At 40.5% G+C, this 17,373-nt stretch overlaps 1 protein-coding gene across 3 annotated transcripts in view; it reads left to right on the forward strand.

The window, feature by feature from the left end:
* Window positions 1-340: 340 nt before the first annotated feature.
* SHPRH (SNF2 histone linker PHD RING helicase) overlaps window positions 341-17,373 on the forward strand; it is a 57,224-nt gene continuing 40,191 nt past the window's right edge. For 2 of the 3 annotated variants that reach the window (XR_008234796.1, XM_052784796.1), the window contains exons 1-10: window positions 341-445; window positions 2,572-3,241; window positions 3,635-3,764; window positions 5,287-5,334; window positions 10,847-11,065; window positions 11,375-11,453; window positions 12,229-12,379; window positions 14,153-14,258; window positions 14,756-15,012; window positions 15,451-16,146. Coding sequence is in view for 2 of the 3 variants with exons in the window: in XM_052784796.1 (XP_052640756.1) it covers window positions 2,603-3,241; window positions 3,635-3,764; window positions 5,287-5,334; window positions 10,847-11,065; window positions 11,375-11,453; window positions 12,229-12,379; window positions 14,153-14,258; window positions 14,756-15,012; window positions 15,451-16,146 (2,325 nt within the window). In the remaining variant the exon portion in view is untranslated. The remainder of the gene's footprint in view (window positions 446-2,571; window positions 3,242-3,634; window positions 3,765-5,286; window positions 5,335-10,846; window positions 11,066-11,374; window positions 11,454-12,228; window positions 12,380-14,152; window positions 14,259-14,755; window positions 15,013-15,450; window positions 16,147-17,373) is intronic. The other variant, XM_052784797.1, reaches the window with a different exon arrangement.

A 17,373-nucleotide genomic window follows, 5' to 3' on the forward strand; every position in this document is an offset into this window, starting at 1 on the left:
CCCGCCTCCCCCAGCCTCCCGCGCCTGCGCACGCCGCCAATGACGTTTCAGGCTCGCTCTTGCTCCTCCCTCAGCCACGCCCAACTGAGGGCGACCGGCGGTTTTCCCGCCCCCTTGCCCAGGGGCCAACGTCTGCGCCTGCGCCCCTCTCCCCCCCCCCCGTTGCTTTTTCCGCTGGCGGGAGGGGCGGGGAGAGCTGTCACCTTCCTCGCGTCCCATTGGTCGCCGGCCGGGCCAGGGCGGGTGCGCGCGCATCCCCGTGCCCACCTCCCCCTCCACTGCCCGGGAGGTCCTTCCGACTTCGCCAGCGGTGGAGGGGGTTGTCCGCCGCCCCCCCCCCCCCCCCGCCCCGACCAGTCCTCGCTGCCGCTGCGCGGGGGGGGCCTGCCCCGAGCGGGGAAGGAGCCGTGGCCGTGAGGCTGGCCGCAGCTGCGTTACCCCTTCGGTACGTTGGTGGCGGTTGGCTCTGCTCCCCCCCCCCTTCCCTCACCCCCCCCTCCGGGGGCCGCAGTGGCGGTGGGGAGGGGGCGGCTGCCCCCCCCCCCCGCCCCGGGCTGAGAAGGGCGGTGGCCGGCCACTCCGCCTGCCTGCTCGCCCGCCCGCCCTGCGCGCCCGGGGACCTAGCGGGGCCGTGAGGCGGCGGGGCGGCCTTGCCGCGGCCGGCTGCGGGGTGGCGGTACGGCGGGGCCGGGCGGGCCTGTGCGAGTGCCCCCGGGGAGCGGTGGGTGCCCCGGGCCGGCTGCTGGTTTCTCGGCTGGCCTCACGGGCCGCGTGGTAACCGGGGAGAGGGGCGGAGGGTTGCGGCGGTGGGCAGGCACACCGCAGCCTCTTTGATCTCTGCGGTAGCAGGTGTCGTGTGAGGTAAAATACCGCTGGCTGAGGAGTACGCTCATCCGCTGCTGGCCTCTGCCTTCCGAGTTTCAAGTAACTTTCCTCGTTAGGGACAACCGAGACCTGCCCGCGTCCTGGCGACGGAGCTTGGGGGGGGGGGGGGGGTCGGGCAGCGGCCCCGGCCCCGGCGGGGTGACAGCCGTTTATATCTCAGAGTGTGACGCCGAAGTTGGTGTGCACGTGCAGACCTGGTGATGCAGGAATCCTTCTTTCTTTGGCTGAAGTGCCGTGTTACGACACGTGTGCTCACCGTTGGGGGTTTGCTTCGTGTACTGTCAGCAAGGCTCTGGGTGCAGGAGTATTACTTTGAATAACTCGCATTGTTTCCTTTCCTTAATTCTGTTGCGTTTGAAATTCGAGTACAGCAAGATTTGTATGTTCCTGAAAGTTTCTTTTGACTTCAACGAATTATAAAATTTAGGCTTTGTTTGGGTTGTTTTTTTTTATAAGACCCTCTTAAAATTATTCAGAATTCTAGGAGTTCTGCTCTGTTCCAGCATAAACCCCTTTAACATTAGGATGTGGGATACTGCATTTAGTAGCTTAGAATATTTGCCTACATTTCTTTAAAAGTTGTATGCAGAAGCTGAATTAACATGGATATCTGTATATTTTCCTGTCTTTGCTGACAAAGACAGTGCTGTAATACAAGGTCATAAACCTGTTGCTGTGTTCAGGCTCCTTATAAAAACAGTATTTTTTGGAGAGAAAAAAAAAAGGTTACTGCTTGTTTGAGTATTTAAGTATGAGCATGTAGTTTTGAGTGTATACTTATTAGTTTCCCAGATTGGTCTAGTATTCCATAATCTGCTTCTTCATGTGTCTTGTTTAGCATGTGTACTTTATTTTCTAGTATTTTATCCACAAAATCTGTTCACTGTCCAGGTTCAGTCCATGTTCAGTCAAGGCGTTGCATGGGTATCTTGACTTAGCTTTGCAGTTAGTCAAAATCGGTAAGACTATGCATGTAGTTTGCTGATTGGTCCCACTGAAATGCACAATAGAGTAAGTAAGGACTCCTCTGCAAGCAATTTGTATATCCAGGTCCCAGCATGCATAGTTTCTTGGGAAAATAAAGTATTCAGTACCAGTAGGAAGGTCCTTAGAGGCTTATAAGGACAGTCCTTGGTAGCTTAGTCTCTAAACCATATTTTATGTAATGGCAGCTTCAGACTAGCCCTGTGTCAAGTTCGCTTAAAATTTCGTCTTAATGTAGGCTTTGAAATGAAGGAAGAATTTTGTGTGTGTGTGTGTTCCCCACACCCACCCCAGAATCTTCTCTGCCTCCTGCACTTTTGCTTGTGGAGTTTCTTTTGCCATCTCCCTCCAACCCTACCTTTGAGGGATTCCACTGCTTTTCATTTTTTTTTTTATCTGTCCCACAATATTCTGAGTAGCAGCTGTGAAATGTAGCATTCTTGTTCCTCTCTCTCTCTGTAGTTGTCTGGCAAAATGATAAGCTATAGTACAAGGCAAAGGCTTCGTGTCCAGCTTTGTGTGATGGCATGGGGACAGGAGAGGCTCTGTAAAACTACGTCTCTTTTGAACAGTTAGTTTTCTTAGTGCATATGTTTGCGTTCAGACCTTTTGCAAGTTTGACAGCTACTGCACAGTGAAATTTCAGTGGGGGCATTTGATTTTGTAATACTTATTGCTGACTGATTTACTTCCATCTCGCAGAGACTGAAAATACTGTTGAGAAAACAACAAAATGAGTAGTCGTCGAAAACGTGCACCTCCATCAAAAATAGATGAGGAGAAGAAGAAACAGCTCTGTTGGAATATGCATGAAGACAGGAGAAATGAGGTGATAACATTAGATGATGAAATGACTAATGAGGACCATGTCCCAGGTCCAAGCACTTCTTCTGCGTCCTTCATTGTTATAAATGATGATAGCACTGATGATCTCATTCCAAAAGAAGGCAGTGGCTCAAAATCTGTTAAGTTTTTGACAGTTAACGATGAAGATGACTCTTACTCCATCCTGACTCCTGTGTCAGTACAGCTAAATATTATAGTCTTGCCATACCGTGCGGATGGGTCCTGGAAAGCTTTGTTGGGAGAATTTGCTCTTCATCTTCCTTCTGAGCAAATTCTAACTGATGAATTCCATGAAAGGAGTTTTACTTTGATGAGAAGAGACTCTGATGATCAGCTGCAGGTCTGTGTTCATGAAAGAAGTGAAGAAGAGTACAGTAATGAAACAAAAGAATACGTGGGTGCTTATGAACAATGTATTTTGGTGGAACCAACTTTAGGTGGTGAAATATTGGAAGGCTTGAGGTGGTTGCAAAAGAAAAAGATAATTGGACTTTATCAAAGACCTGGAGAGGCTCAAACTTTAAAGGTATGAATTCATATACTTGTATTGCATTTTGAAAGTTCTTCTTTTTTGTTTGAAATATAAAATGAAAACCTCTGAACAATGAAGTTTGGCAGCTACCATATATTTTTATAATGTGATGAAAATATATAGATTATACATGCTTTTCTAAATGTTTTCAGTGTGCTTTTTCCTAAAAATCTGGTATTACTGTTGCATCATTAGTAATGTATTACCCGAAGGAATCACAGAAGTTTTTAGCTGCAAGTACTGTATCCTCTATATGGTGATTTTAGTAGATTTATTATGTCTGTCTACATCTGGTAATTTTCAAAGCACTGTTGTTATTTTCATACTCTTCTGTTTATAATATTCTTGTCTTTCTAACACTTAATTAAATGATTAACCACTTCACAGGTTGGAATTTACCTTCTGGAAGCTGGGCTAAGTAAACCAGAGTTTCTCAGTGATGGAGGTGGAAGACCCAAAAAAGCTAATCAGCTGATTCAAAAACTCATGGAAAAGTTCTATAGTTTTTTAATTCCAGGTAATTTGATTCAGTTGAATAATGAGGAATAATTTTTGTTAGTAAAGTGTATCTTTTTTTAGTAGTTTAAATGTAAGGGGAAATAGCAAGTTATTCCTGCCATCTAGAGCAACTTTATTTTCCAGGTAATATTATTAGGCAATTCTCTCATTTTCTGACCAATAATCATATGCTAATTAGTTTATGGTCAAACTACAGGTGCTAATATTCCTTCTCTACAGATTAGGCACTGAGGCACATAGAAGTTTGAGTTCTTGCCTTTTTGGGAGTAAATACAGTTTTCACTGATTTGTGTGGGTTGTTTGAACAGATCTACAGTAGCTTGTCTGAGTTACACAGGACCTGTTTAAAAGAATCAGGAATTAAATTTGGAAAGCTTTTGTTCCTAGTTTGGTGCCTAACACACAACTGTAGCAACAGAATTTCTTTTTGGTTTATATGGTAAGGCGTTTATAATGCAAACTACAACAAAATGCACCTTTATGACAGTTTTAAGAATACAGCACTGCAAGTTTACAAGTATGGGCCTTGTCATCATTTTGGAATTGAAGATATGTTTGCCAGATTATATTCAGTAGTGATACAGATTTTTAGGGTGATCAATGACCGCTTTATGGTGTGATGTCTTAGGAGAATCTTAAACCAACCTTTGTCTTGTTCCTGAGTGTAAGATCGATTCAAAATGTTAGTTGAAAACTGACTCGATAACAGTGACCATAATATACTGAGTTTCAGTGTTTTTGCAGAAGCGACAGAAGCCTAGCACCCCCTGTATAATTTACTTAATTTCAAAAGGCAGATTTGTATAAAAAAAATTAGGCAACTTGCTAAAGAGCTAACAGAATAAAATCTGTACATCTATGCCTGCTGCAAAGAACAAACGTGCAATTGTCAGAAAAGACCTGAGAGATACCAAGAGAAGGGCCGGTATAACTAAGTATGTGGGGAAGGGAAGATATTGCACGTAAGTCATCCTTCAAAAAACTGAAGTAATCTGAGTGAAGCAAATTTGTCAGTTTAGGTTTAAAAGCACATTGAAGCAGTTCCAGAAAGAAATCTGAAGAATAAATAGTTTAAGATACAGAAATGAATACTAATGTTTTTAAATGCATTAGAAGAAATATGTTATTATAAATGCATTACATGTAGAATATCTGCCAGGGAATTCATAGACTTGAGATGACTAAGGCATATGAAAGAGTGCTCAAATTAAGTAATGCTATGGCAGGAAGCACAATTTTCTTCTCTGCTTATCGTCTCGTTGTGGAAGGGTTGGGGAAAGAAATTGTTTACGGACAAAATGAACAGTGACCTATTTTGAGATGCAAAAATTTTCTGCTGGAACTTGGGGCATTTGTCCTCGGTACACTAAAGGATAGATTTTTATGGACTACATGGTTCAGTGTAGCTTACAGGTGAAGAGGCAATATAGCTTCTGAAAGGGAAGACATGCCTCTCAGTTACTGGAGCAGGAATGTGGACCTGAGTGATTGGGTTGTTATGCCTTAACTTACCTTTTCAGAAGCCATGCAACCATCTCGGGTTCAGAAAGGAGCTGTGTTGCCAACTGGTAAATTTTCTGACTGTTTTTCAGCATGTACATTTTGATGTGGCGTAAAATAATAATATAGTCTTGATTCTATGCCAATGAATGCCATATAAATGACTTAAGTAAAATAGAGGGTGTGGAGAATAGAAATAAATGGTGGTTAATGTGTATGAAGGTCACCAGTCAAGTTCTACAAAGGCATGTGCAGGTTAACGTATTCCTAATGCTTTGGGAAATACAGTGATTGGTGAGACGGTATTATCAACAAACTTTAAATGTATTATTCAGCATAATAGACATGAAGAACAACTGAAAGCTTGCAAGCAGACTAGGCAGTGGAGATTCAGTATAAATTCAATATAGATAAATATAAAGCAATGCAGAAGAAAAAAATCCTTACTTCACATTAGAAAAGAAGATGGCGCCTTTGCTAACTGTTGCAACTAAGGCTGTAGTTCAGTAGGTAGGTTTATAGCTCAGTAATTTCATCAACTTCGTGTTCAGTGTCAGTCAAGCCAAATCAAAGGTAAAGAATTGTCCTGCAAGTATTTAGAGAACCAAACAGGATCATTAAAACACTATGTAGTGTGCATTATGCTGTGCTCCAAATTCAGAAATAAAGCATGTCACAGAAATGGAAAAGATTTGGGAGGAAAGACCCCAGGCGGTTACACAATGTGAAACAAGTTACATTTTCTAACAGTTTTTAAGCATGTACTTTTTGATGTAGCATAAAATAATATAGCCTTGATTCTATGTTGATGAATGCATTCCTCTTAAGAAGTGTAAATTGATTTCCATTTCTAACAACTTTGTGTTTGAATGTCACCTGTATTTAAACAGAATTAATTGAAATTTTTGTAAAACTGCATGTCAGTATGTATTTTAACACTTGTCAATATCCATCTAAAATGAACTCTATACAACAACATTCCAAGATGAGGGTTCTTGTTCTCCCCATTGATGAGCAAATTCTTGTGTTGATGGAGTTGCACACAAGGATTTACACAAATAATGGACATGACCTCTCTATTCCTACATTTAATTTATATATATTTGTTTTCCTCAATGTACTCGTCCCATTAATGTCCTGTTAGATGGTTTTGAGACTTTGTGGCAGAAATTCCATCTCCAGTTATGGCAAGCATAGCACAGATGCATTAAGGAATCTGCAATAGAGTGACAAAATATTTAAGATGCAGAAGCTTCATGAGTTTTGAACATTAATTGTAGAGTTAACCACTTTTTGGAGAAGTTTCTTTATAGAGATTTCTTTTGTTTGCTTTAATAAATAACTGGGTTTATAATAGCTTGTATCCTGTATCTGGTGTATAGTATTACATGATGGTTTTTGTTGCTTCAGTGAACACACAGGCATAGATCACTTACAGATCCAGCTAGCTGCTTTCTTAATGTGAAAAAAACCATGGTCTTTATAATTAAAATTTTAAAAAAGACTAAATGTCAGTTTAATTGCTATTCGTTCTAAGGAATAGTAAATGTTTCTGAGTTTGTTAGAGTAGCATGGCAATAGCATATACCATATACCATTTTCCTTCAATTTTCTTAAGAATAACGTCTCTTCTTTGTACAAAGAGTTGTTTGGTCTTTGTATGGCATTCTTTAATACCAAATGTGAAGCAACAAGTTTTCCATTAATCTAGAATAAAGGGGGAAAAGATTACATTTTCTTTGACATAGATATACAGCAATCTGGAAACTGCCCTACAGATAAAATGGAAAGATCATAGAATCATAGAATCATTTCGGTTGGAAAAGACCTTCAAGATCATCGAGTCCAACCATTAACCATGCCCCCTAAACCATGCCCTGGAGTACCCTGTCCACTCGCTTTTTGAATACCTCCAGGGATGGTGACTCAACCACTTCCCTGGGCAGCCCATTCCAATGTTTGACAACCCTCTCAGTAAAAAAATTTTTCCTAATATCTAACCTAAATCTCCCTTGCCTCAGCTTGAGGCCATTTCCTCTTGTCCTATCTCTGGACACCTGACAGAAGAGACCAGCACCCACCTCACTACAACCCCCTTTCAGGTAGTTGTAGAGAGCGATAAGGTCTCCCCTCAGCTGCCTCTTTTCTAGACTGAACAACCCCAGATCCCTCAGCCGCTCCTCATAAGACTTGTGCTCCAGGCCCCTCACCAACTTGGTTGCTCTCCTCTGGACACGCTCCAGCACCTCAATGTCTTTCCTGTAGTGAGGGGCCCAAAACTGAACACAGTACTCGAGGTGCAGCCTCACCAGCGCCGAGTACAGGGGAACAACCACCTCCCTGCTCCTGCTGGCCACACTATTTCTGATGCAGGCCAGGATGCCGTTGGCCTTCTTGGCCACCTGGGCACACTGCTGGCTCATATTCAGCCGGCTGTCAACCAGCACCCCCAGGTCTTTCTCTGCCGGGCAGCTTTCCAGCCACTCTTCCCCAAGCCTGTAGCGCTGCATGGGGTTGCTGTGACCGAAGTGCAGGACCCGGCACTTGGCCTTGTTGAACTTCATACGATTGGCCTCAGCCCATCGATCCAGCCTGTCCAGATCTCTCTGTAGATCCTCCCTACCGTCAAGCAGACCAACCCTGCCTCCCAACTTGGTGTCGTCTGCAAACTTGCTGAGGGTGCACTCAATCCCCTCATCCAAATCATCAATAAAGATATTAAACAGAACAGGGCCCAACACCGAGCCCTGGGGAACACCACTTGTGACCCGCCGCCAACTGGATTTCACCCCATTCACCACTACCCTCTGGGCTCGGCCATCCAGCCAGTTTTTCACCCAGTGAATAGTGCACTTATCCAGGCCACGAGACGCCAGCTTCTCAAGGAGTATGCCATGAGAGACAGTGTCAAAGGCCTTGCTGAAGTCTAGGAAAATAACATCGACAGCCTTTCCCTCATCCACTAGGCGGGTCACCTGGTCATAGAAGGAGATCAGGTTGGTCAAGCAGGACGTGCCTTTCGTAAACCCATGCTGACTGGGCCTGATCCCCCTCTTATCCTGGAGCTGCCATGTGAGTGCTTTCAAAACAAACCATTCCATAATCTTCCCCGGTACCGAGGTCAGGCTGACAGGCCTGTAGTTCCCCAGATCCTCCCTCCGACCCTTCTTATAAATGGGAGTCACATTGGCAAGCCTCCAGTCCTCTGGGACCTCCCCTGTTGACCAGGAACACTGATAGATGATAGAGAGTGGCTTGGCAAGGACCTCAGCCAGTTCCCTCAGTACTCTTGGATGGATCCCATCAGGTCCCATAGATTTGTGAGTGTCCAGATGGCGTAGCAGGTCCCTAACTAATTCCTCCTGGATTAAGGGGGGTATGTTATGCTCTTCATCCTTACCTTCCAGCTCATGGGGTGGAGTACCCTGAGGATGACTGGACTCACTATTACTGCAGATGCAGTAGCAGAACTTAAGTTCAGTCATTGAAGGAATTAAGTAGAATACTTGATTATGAAACTTCTCAGAGAAGCTGAATTTTTAAATAGTACAATACCATCTGTTTCTCAAAGGTAAAAAATACTAAGATGAAAGTTATGTAATTGAATTACATTTTGAAATGGTTGAAAGCATAATTAAATATTCACTGTTTAATAAGTAACAGAGAGAAGTAAACTTCCTTAGCACCCTTTTAAAAATCCCGGTGGTACATAGAACCATGTAATCAGGGGGGGAAAAAAGGAATCTTTGAGAGAATGAACAAAACAAGAAAGGTAGGGACAAAACATCCAATTGTATGAAAAAACATTTTACTTTAAAGTATATTGTAGTCTTTGCTCCCCTGTAAAATTCTGGATAGACTTAGTTTATATAGAAGTCAATTTATTATGCTCTTAAATGTGAGATTTGAAAACTGTTATTTTGGCAAGTATGATGATAGGTGTCATTATAGATCAACTTCACCAATCAAAGTTATACTCTGCGATCACTCTAATTTCTCTGCTCTTTCCATGAAGCGAGGAATGTGTGTGAGAGGATCCCTTGGAACAGTTTCTGTAGTATATAAAGCTGCATGCTCAGCTTGGTGCTTTTTGTTTGGCTGGAACATTAATAACCCCACATGTGCACTCTGGTTACCTTCTTTACATTACAAGTCTTTATTTATACAGTTTTCATGAATTTATAGAAACTTAATGTCTTTCAGAATTCTCTTTCCCCTTGCGAAGCACTGGAATTATTCCATTGACTTAAAAGGATTAGGAGAGGGCACTGATGGCTGCCACACATAGGCACATCATTTCCTGCTGTTTGTTTTGGAAACCATTCTTCACCTTCACCATTCATTTGAATGAAAGAAAGCTTTTGCCTTCCATGAAAGGGAGTCCTAATAGCAGCCCTCAAACCTTATTTTGAGATTAAGCTTTCTGGTGTTGATGCCAGGTACATATCTTCTTTGTTAGCGTGAGACATTGTAATTATAATTTGATTTAATTGTGCCTGCCATTAGCTGTTTTCTCTTTTTATCAGTTATGTTAAATGTTATGTTATGTTAAATATACCTTAAGGTCACTTTATGCTGAAAATGCTGGCCTTGACTTGCTTCTAAATTTTTTTTTTTTTGAGAGAAATTCTGCAAGGTGGCTTTATCTCCAATAGTAGCTAGGGTTAGTATCTTTTGAACTGTAGAGTTGTACAGCTGTCTTATTGGTGCTGATGTTTTTAATTTGAAACCTAAAACACTATTAAAACTTGTCCTCTAAGTCTTTTGTTCCCTCCTCTTATGTCAGTTTCCTAAAATGCTGGCCCTTGAATTTTTCATGAATTTTTGTTCTATGATGCTTAAGTTCTGTGTATGCCCATATATCCAAATTATGTGAAAAATACATAAGCACAAGGCTTTCTTTCCTAGAGGGTAGAAAAGAAGGGTAGGCCTTCTGTCCTAGAGGGTACATACTTCTCTTGAGGTGGGATTTTAATTTCTAAAGTATGCCTTGTCTGAATTTTTGCAATGATGCAAGTGGTGAGAATTTCATGTTGTCCTACTGCTACAGTTTCCTTATCCAGATGGATAAGTTGAAATTAACAGGAAAGCTCACTGAAGAGAATCTCCTGTTTTGTTTTTTTTAATACATTATTTTATCAAGAAAGGCCTTATTTCATGAAAAAGGTACAAATCCTTGATGACCCACTGTGTTTTTCCCCTTTCTAGAAGATCATTGACCCATCTTAACATTTAAATCTGAAATGTGAGTTATTTGTGGTTCTGTATCAGTTAGAAATGTTCAGTGGAAGGTCTTTATTAAATAAACAAGGTCTGGTCATTCTATCCCTAAATTCTAAAGGAAGAGCTTTGCTGATTATGCATACCTGTGTGATTGCCATAGCATGTTAATTGTGATTTTCAGGAAAGTAGTGCTTGTTGTTTCATACTGCTGCTAGCTGAGGCAGGTGCAGTTCATACATTTAAATGATGTTTTGCTTTGCTTGCTTTTACCTGTTAACTAAAGTTGCAGCAAAATATACTGAAATGTTGACCAAAGTTGATTGATAATGCATGTCTTGAATGACTTGGTGTATGCAGAGGAGCTGGAGGAAGATGAGGAAGAATCTGACACAGAACTAGAGCGACAAAATATTGAAGAGCTTTATGACTTTGTAAGGCACACCCATCAGCAGGATATCCAGTTACTGAGAGAGGATGTGCAGCATCCTGCATTAATTCCTATTCTGAGGCCGTACCAAAGTGAGGCTGTGAACTGGATGCTTCACCGAGAGAACCTCACAAGCACTCCAAGCAGTGGCAAGTATATGGGTCTGGAAAACTTGCATAATTGAGGAAAGTGGCATTGTATTGTCAGCAGTAGTGTTTTCTTGCTGTTCGTTAATAATTTCATTACTGTTTTTAGAAAACCTGTTGTTTGGTTAGTACACTAAATGATAAACTAAACTTCGCTGAACAGCATTTGATGTATGTTGTTGGTCCTGAAGCACTGGAGGTTGGAGGTAGACATCTGCTTTTTGTCTCTGTCACAATAAGGCTAGGCAATTCTAAGCTGTGTGCTGTTTACAGAGAAACCTCATAATAATAACATGAACTCTTTCTCCGTAGAAAATGCACTGCACTTCCTATGGCGGGAGGTTATCACTCTGGATGGAGTAAAAATCTACTATAATCCATTTACTGGCTGGTATGTTTTTATAGTTATCTCTTTCTGAGAACACCTCAAGGTTGTACTTTGTGAAAACCTTATTGGCAAGTTTTACCTGGAGGATATAAGAGCATAACTGTCATTTTTCAGTTAGCAACTAAAGAATTAGAACAGCGATATCTTTACTTTGAAAAAAAGGCAAACTGGAGTATATAATGCACAGGTAAATATGTATATCTCCAGCCGAAGATATAATTCTTAAAGCTTTTTTTTTTATTTCAGTGCAAATTTGTGGTTTTAAGATTAACATTTTTTTAAACTAGAGCATTGGAGGCTTTGACCTTCTGGTCCAATATTTTTAAAATCTAAAGGAAGGAGGCTGTATAATAATTTTTATTAATTCTGGGTATTGCTAGTTCTGTTGCACTTTTCATTAATTTGGTTAGGGTAGAACCTTTTGATTGCTTTTTATTTTCCCTATATAACTTTCAGATCTTTAACACATGTGAATATAAATATATTTCAATTTTTTGGAGACTAATGTTATGATAGGCTAAGGTTAGCAAGGCAGGGGCCTGTTAGGAGGGGAAAAAAATCCCCAAACTTCCGGCATACACATTCATCTTGGTCAGGTTTGTACACCCAAAAAGCTTGCTAGCTTTTGTCAATCTCAGCTTATCTAATAAAAGGTATTGCCTCACCTTACAACCTTTTCGCTGCTGAAGCTATGCTCTGTGTGCCCCTGAACATGCGCTTCTCTGTCACACCATTCTATAGTTACTGACTTTCATTTGGGAATGTACTTGAATTTTAGTATTATCCGTGAATATCCGATTGCTGGACCCCAGTGGCCTGGAGGTATTTTGGCAGATGAGATGGGTCTTGGAAAAACAGTAGAAGTGTTGGCTCTTATTCTGACTCATACCCGACCAGACATTAAACAAGATGATCTGACATTACCTGAGGTAAGAAAACTGGGATAAGATTTAGTACAAAGAAAATACTTTTCAGAATTAATGTAAGTGCACTTCCTCACTTGAGTTTATTGCTTTCTGTTTTATAGAAGTCCAGATTTAAAGCTGGATTAAAGTACAGTGAAAGTTTTTGCTTTGTAGGATGTGATAGTTGCTGGCATAAATAGTGGAATGGTTTGCATGAGAAGCAATTGATAGTTTGCCATTGTTGAAGGGTGTTAGCAGGCAGCTGTGCTGTTAATAGGCTGCTGGTAGTTTACATGCACTCCAGGAGTGTATAAATAGGTAGTTTAGTCTACGATGTTGGAAATCATTCTCCCCTTCACTTCATTGTATTGGTGAGTATCAGACATTGATTAGACATATGTTCTGTGCTAAAATAGGAACAATTTAAACTTGGTGAATAAAGATTTCTGCTTGCCCTCTATTTCGTATAATAAATGGGCTTATTTAGCAGCAGTTTGCCATCTTTTCACGTTCCTCATCATGCATCCTGTGAAAACTTAGCTTGCTCACTAAAGCCAAAAATTCTCTCTGATGGGAGAGAACCTTTATCCTTAAGTAAACTCTTACCACTTCTGTGGGTTCCATCCTTTTGAATTCATGGCAGCCGGTTTCATTGTACATCTCTTCATAAGGATCTGCCTGCTTTTAATTGTATCAGTTAAAAAGACCCAATTCTCAAAGAGAGAGTAAGATTCTTCTTAAATGTATCAGAGTGTCAGCACTGAATGTGAAGAGGGGAGTATTAGCACTAAAGCATCTGAGCATCAACTGGCAGCAATAGCTAGAGACCATAGCCTTTGGAGAGCTGAAGTTACAAAACTGTTTCATGGTGTGAGTAGCTGGGACAAACATCTTAGCTAATATTTTGGGACCTTTATGAACAGAATTATATGACATTGCCTGTGGGGTTAAAAGGCACTATTCCACTCATCCAGAAGGCCCCTTGTCATCTGTGTTTTTCTTGTCTTCAAATATAAAATGTCTTTGTATGATGCGCTGAAAAAAAACCAAACCAGAAGTGCTTTATTCCAGCTGAGACTTTCTGGATGACTCCTGGCTTGTGTAAGCCAATGTCAGAGTTACTCCAGGTGTTTTTGCTCACTGTAGAGCTCAAACAGTGTCTGGAGTTTCATTGCAGTTACGGTTAAGAATTCTGCAAAGCAACCAATTGGACAGGGCAGGGTGAAGTGTCAATGAATACAGCTATAAAACAGTTAATCATAGAAATATTGGCACTGCATTTGTTCCAGCTTTGGGATTCTTTTTTTATATCCCGGTTCTTGAGCATACATCTTGAATAAAATCACTAATAATAGAGTAAATTTTGGGGAGGCAATCCCTAAAAAGAGAAACTTACTTGTAATACAACTAACTAGGGCTTTTCAATTTATATTGCTTACCTCATTTTGTGTTTCTAGCTATATATTAAATATATGTTTTCCTCCCTGCATCAGTAACCTAGATCACTTACAGCTATAGATTCCTTCAACTTAATTCTGAGGTAGTGGAGGACCCAAGCAGCTTGCAGGGCTGCTCTTTCTGTTATCGGTGTAGGGTGCTGAACACCATTTGCCAAGAAACTGAACTGAATGGGGTATTACTCTGTACGCTAAAAATGAGCTATCTGAGCAAATTAGTGAGATTAGAGCACCCATCTATAGCAGCTCGTGCTTATTTTCAAATGTGAAAAGATTAATGAAGTTCAGAATTACTGTGAAGAGACATGCGCTAATAACTATTAAATGTTGTCTGCATTAGGGTAAGCTCGTGAACTTCTTTGTTCCACCTCAACCTTTAGAAGGAAATACAAAGAAAAAAACAAGGGAAATAGAGCTTAAATTGAAGGAAAAAATACAATATCCCAGTAAGTATTTCTGATGACTTTTTTTGCTTTTGCTTTTGTCATAAGTCTTATATTGGCTACTATGAATTCAATGCTACTCTTTACTTCGGTAGAATGAAATTATTCTTTTGCTGAGCCCTGTGATGTAGGGTTGCATACTACAAACAAGTGATCCACACTTACAGTTGCCAACTCAGATCTCTGTGCTACAGAGCTCCATGTAACTAAAGGTCCTTGTAAGAGAGTTTATACATTTAACTGAAATACACTTTTTATAAGCTTCAGTAAGAAAACTGAGTAACTTATTTCTGTTGCTACTCAATATTGTCTTAGAATCACTGAAAAATAGCAATTTGTAAGGCTACCTCAAGTAAAGCATTGTCAAAACTGCTGCCTGTCTTTTTGTTTTGCATTTTTTTAGATGAACACAGTGTTAAGAGTTCCCTTAATATGCGTTCCCTGAGGTAACTTTCATTTTATCTGAGGTGTAAGTTTTTTTGCTTTGATCCTACACATAGGCTTACGAGTGATGATATTAGCAGCTGTAAAGGAAATGAATGTGAAGAAAGGAGCATCCATTATTGCAATATTTAAGTACATCAGTGCTATATATAGGTATGACATACAGAGAAATAGACGGCTTCTCAAAAGAACTCTAGAAAAACTTATTGCAGAACAAGTTGTAGAGCAAGTCAAAGGACATGGTCTGGCTGGGTCTTTCAAGCTGGGAAAGAATTACAAGGAACAGAAGAGGCGAGAAAGAACCAAGGAGCAGGTAAAACATGCTGCCATAGTTACTTCAGAGAACACTGTAAAGGCAGATCTTAGTTCTACCAATTGCATGCCTCTCTCAGCTGTGTTGTCTCTGCACTAGTTCAGTGACACTGGCTTATTGATAAAAATTAAGAAAACTGCAGTGTTTGCTTTGACATTCATGAACAAAGAAGCAGAAATCATAAGTAGATCAAATTTGGGGCTAAAATATTAACTACATCTGTCATAAATCTTTTAAAATAGTGCTGGGGGGCTGGCAGATGTATTGTTCTTACTGTGAAGTTGTCATTTTTCAATACTGGTATGCATTAACCAAATCCTCAAACTGGAAATTGATACAAAGTCTTAAACACACCAAGACATAGATATTATACATTCAAAAAAAAAAAAAAAAAGGTGAGGAGAAAGTCTGACATTCTTGGTTAATTTTACTTTGTAGATAGCAAGGACTTCAGAAAACATTCAGAAGAAGCAGTTGATGGATGCTAAAACTCAAACCAAAGAATCAAGAAATAGTGATGTCACTTCTGAAAATGTCCTTAAAACCCCTTCACGGGTGGATATCACCATGGAAGAACATGATTATTGTACAACTACCAAAACTAACTGGAAACCTGAAGCTGATCATGAGAACTCTGTAAAAGAGAATAACGTTCAGCAGGAAGCTGTGGTCCCAAAGTCTCCTGATCTGCATGGCAGCCTCCTTGTCTCCAGTGACATGAGCAATCATCCTGATTTTGATGTTTCTAAAACTACAGCTGATGTCCAGCAGGAAGTCCCAAAGGACCAGTCCTCACATTCCCAAGAACATGCCAGCAGTAGCGTACAACATACCAGTTCTGTATTTCCGTTTAATACCTCTGAATATCGTTTCGAATGCATCTGTGGTGAGCTTGGATTGGCTGACTATAAAGCTCGTGTGCAGTGCCTGAAATGTTACTTATGGCAGCATGCAGAATGTGTAAACTACAAAGAGGAGAACCTGAAGATCAAACCCTTCTACTGTCCCCATTGTCTTGTGGCAATGAAACCGGTTTCCACAGGAGCAACTCTGATAATTTCTCCGAGTTCTATTTGTCATCAGTGGGTAGATGAGATCAACAGGCATGTAAGATCATCTTCTCTTCGAGTTCTGGTAAGATTATATAGCTTCGTATTCTGGAGAGTTATTTTGTCAAAGCTCGGGGCTTCCTGTCTGACATTCAGTATCATGTAAAGTTCAGAAGTTTCTTTGTCCTGTGTGTCAGAATCCTACATTTCTTGCTATTAGACACATACTTTGGCACCACATGGTGTACTTGTGTCCTAGAAAGACTGTCTGCATTTAGTTCTTCATTTTTTTCCTTATTAGTTGGTCACTGGGAGATGATACAGTGGGCTAGATATCTTTATCAAATGGAAGCAAATTTTGAGCAATTGCAGTAAGTGATTTCTGAGAGGGAAGGCTGTTTGTGGTGGGTTTTTTTTTCTGAAAGATTACCACGGAACTTAGAAAGGCCTAACTATAGGTGTTTTGGCAGTGTCAAGTCTCACTGTACATTTGCACCCAAGCAGCTCTCTGACAGTTACTTCTCATTTCGTTTTAGATAAAAACAAATGTTTCAGTAGGTAAAGATTGTACTTTTGAATTTCTGGTTCTCAGGCTTTACAAAATAAGTCTTGGGCCTTGGTGTTTACTGAGAATGACACCTTTACAACTTGGGCATTGTCTCTATAACATCTGCCATATTTATTAGAATGTTGCTTATCTGGAGACATTGTATTGTCCTTTTACTTGATTTCTAATAGCTCTATCACTAAAGTAAACCTAATTATACATACAGTAACTATGGCTATGCAGGATTTTTTTGAATATAGTTATCACAGTATTCAAGGGTAGTCGTTGTCTTTTATTTATGATTTAGTCAAGTTTTGTCCTTCATATTTTTAGTAGGCAAGAACCTTTGTAATGATAAAGTGCTTTGAGAGCCCTTATATTTTGAATAAAATAACAGTAGTAGTAGATTAAGAGAGGAAGCTTTGTATTCAGGGTTATAGCTGATACTTTCCGCTATCCTACATAGATGCCCAATGTATAAATGAATTCTAGGCCTCTAGTAAGCCATTTGTGTGAGCAGTCTAATTAGCTTTAGTGCAGCAATTAACAAATGTGTAAAACTTGCACAGCTTTCGTAGGACCCAGTCCAAGTTTTATACCAGCTTTGATGAAAACTGTCAGAAATAGATTTACATGGTAACAGTAAAATAGCTTAAATACTGAATGTCAGTACTTTAAGCTGTGACACCTTCCATTCTAAGACACTGTTTTCATTTTCTTTTAACTGCCAACTGTAAGTCATCCAGACTTGCTTTCAGTGTTGCT

The sequence above is a fragment of the Harpia harpyja genome, chromosome 4 (genome assembly GCF_026419915.1).
Source record: "Harpia harpyja isolate bHarHar1 chromosome 4, bHarHar1 primary haplotype, whole genome shotgun sequence".
NCBI lineage: Eukaryota > Metazoa > Chordata > Aves > Accipitriformes > Accipitridae > Harpia > Harpia harpyja.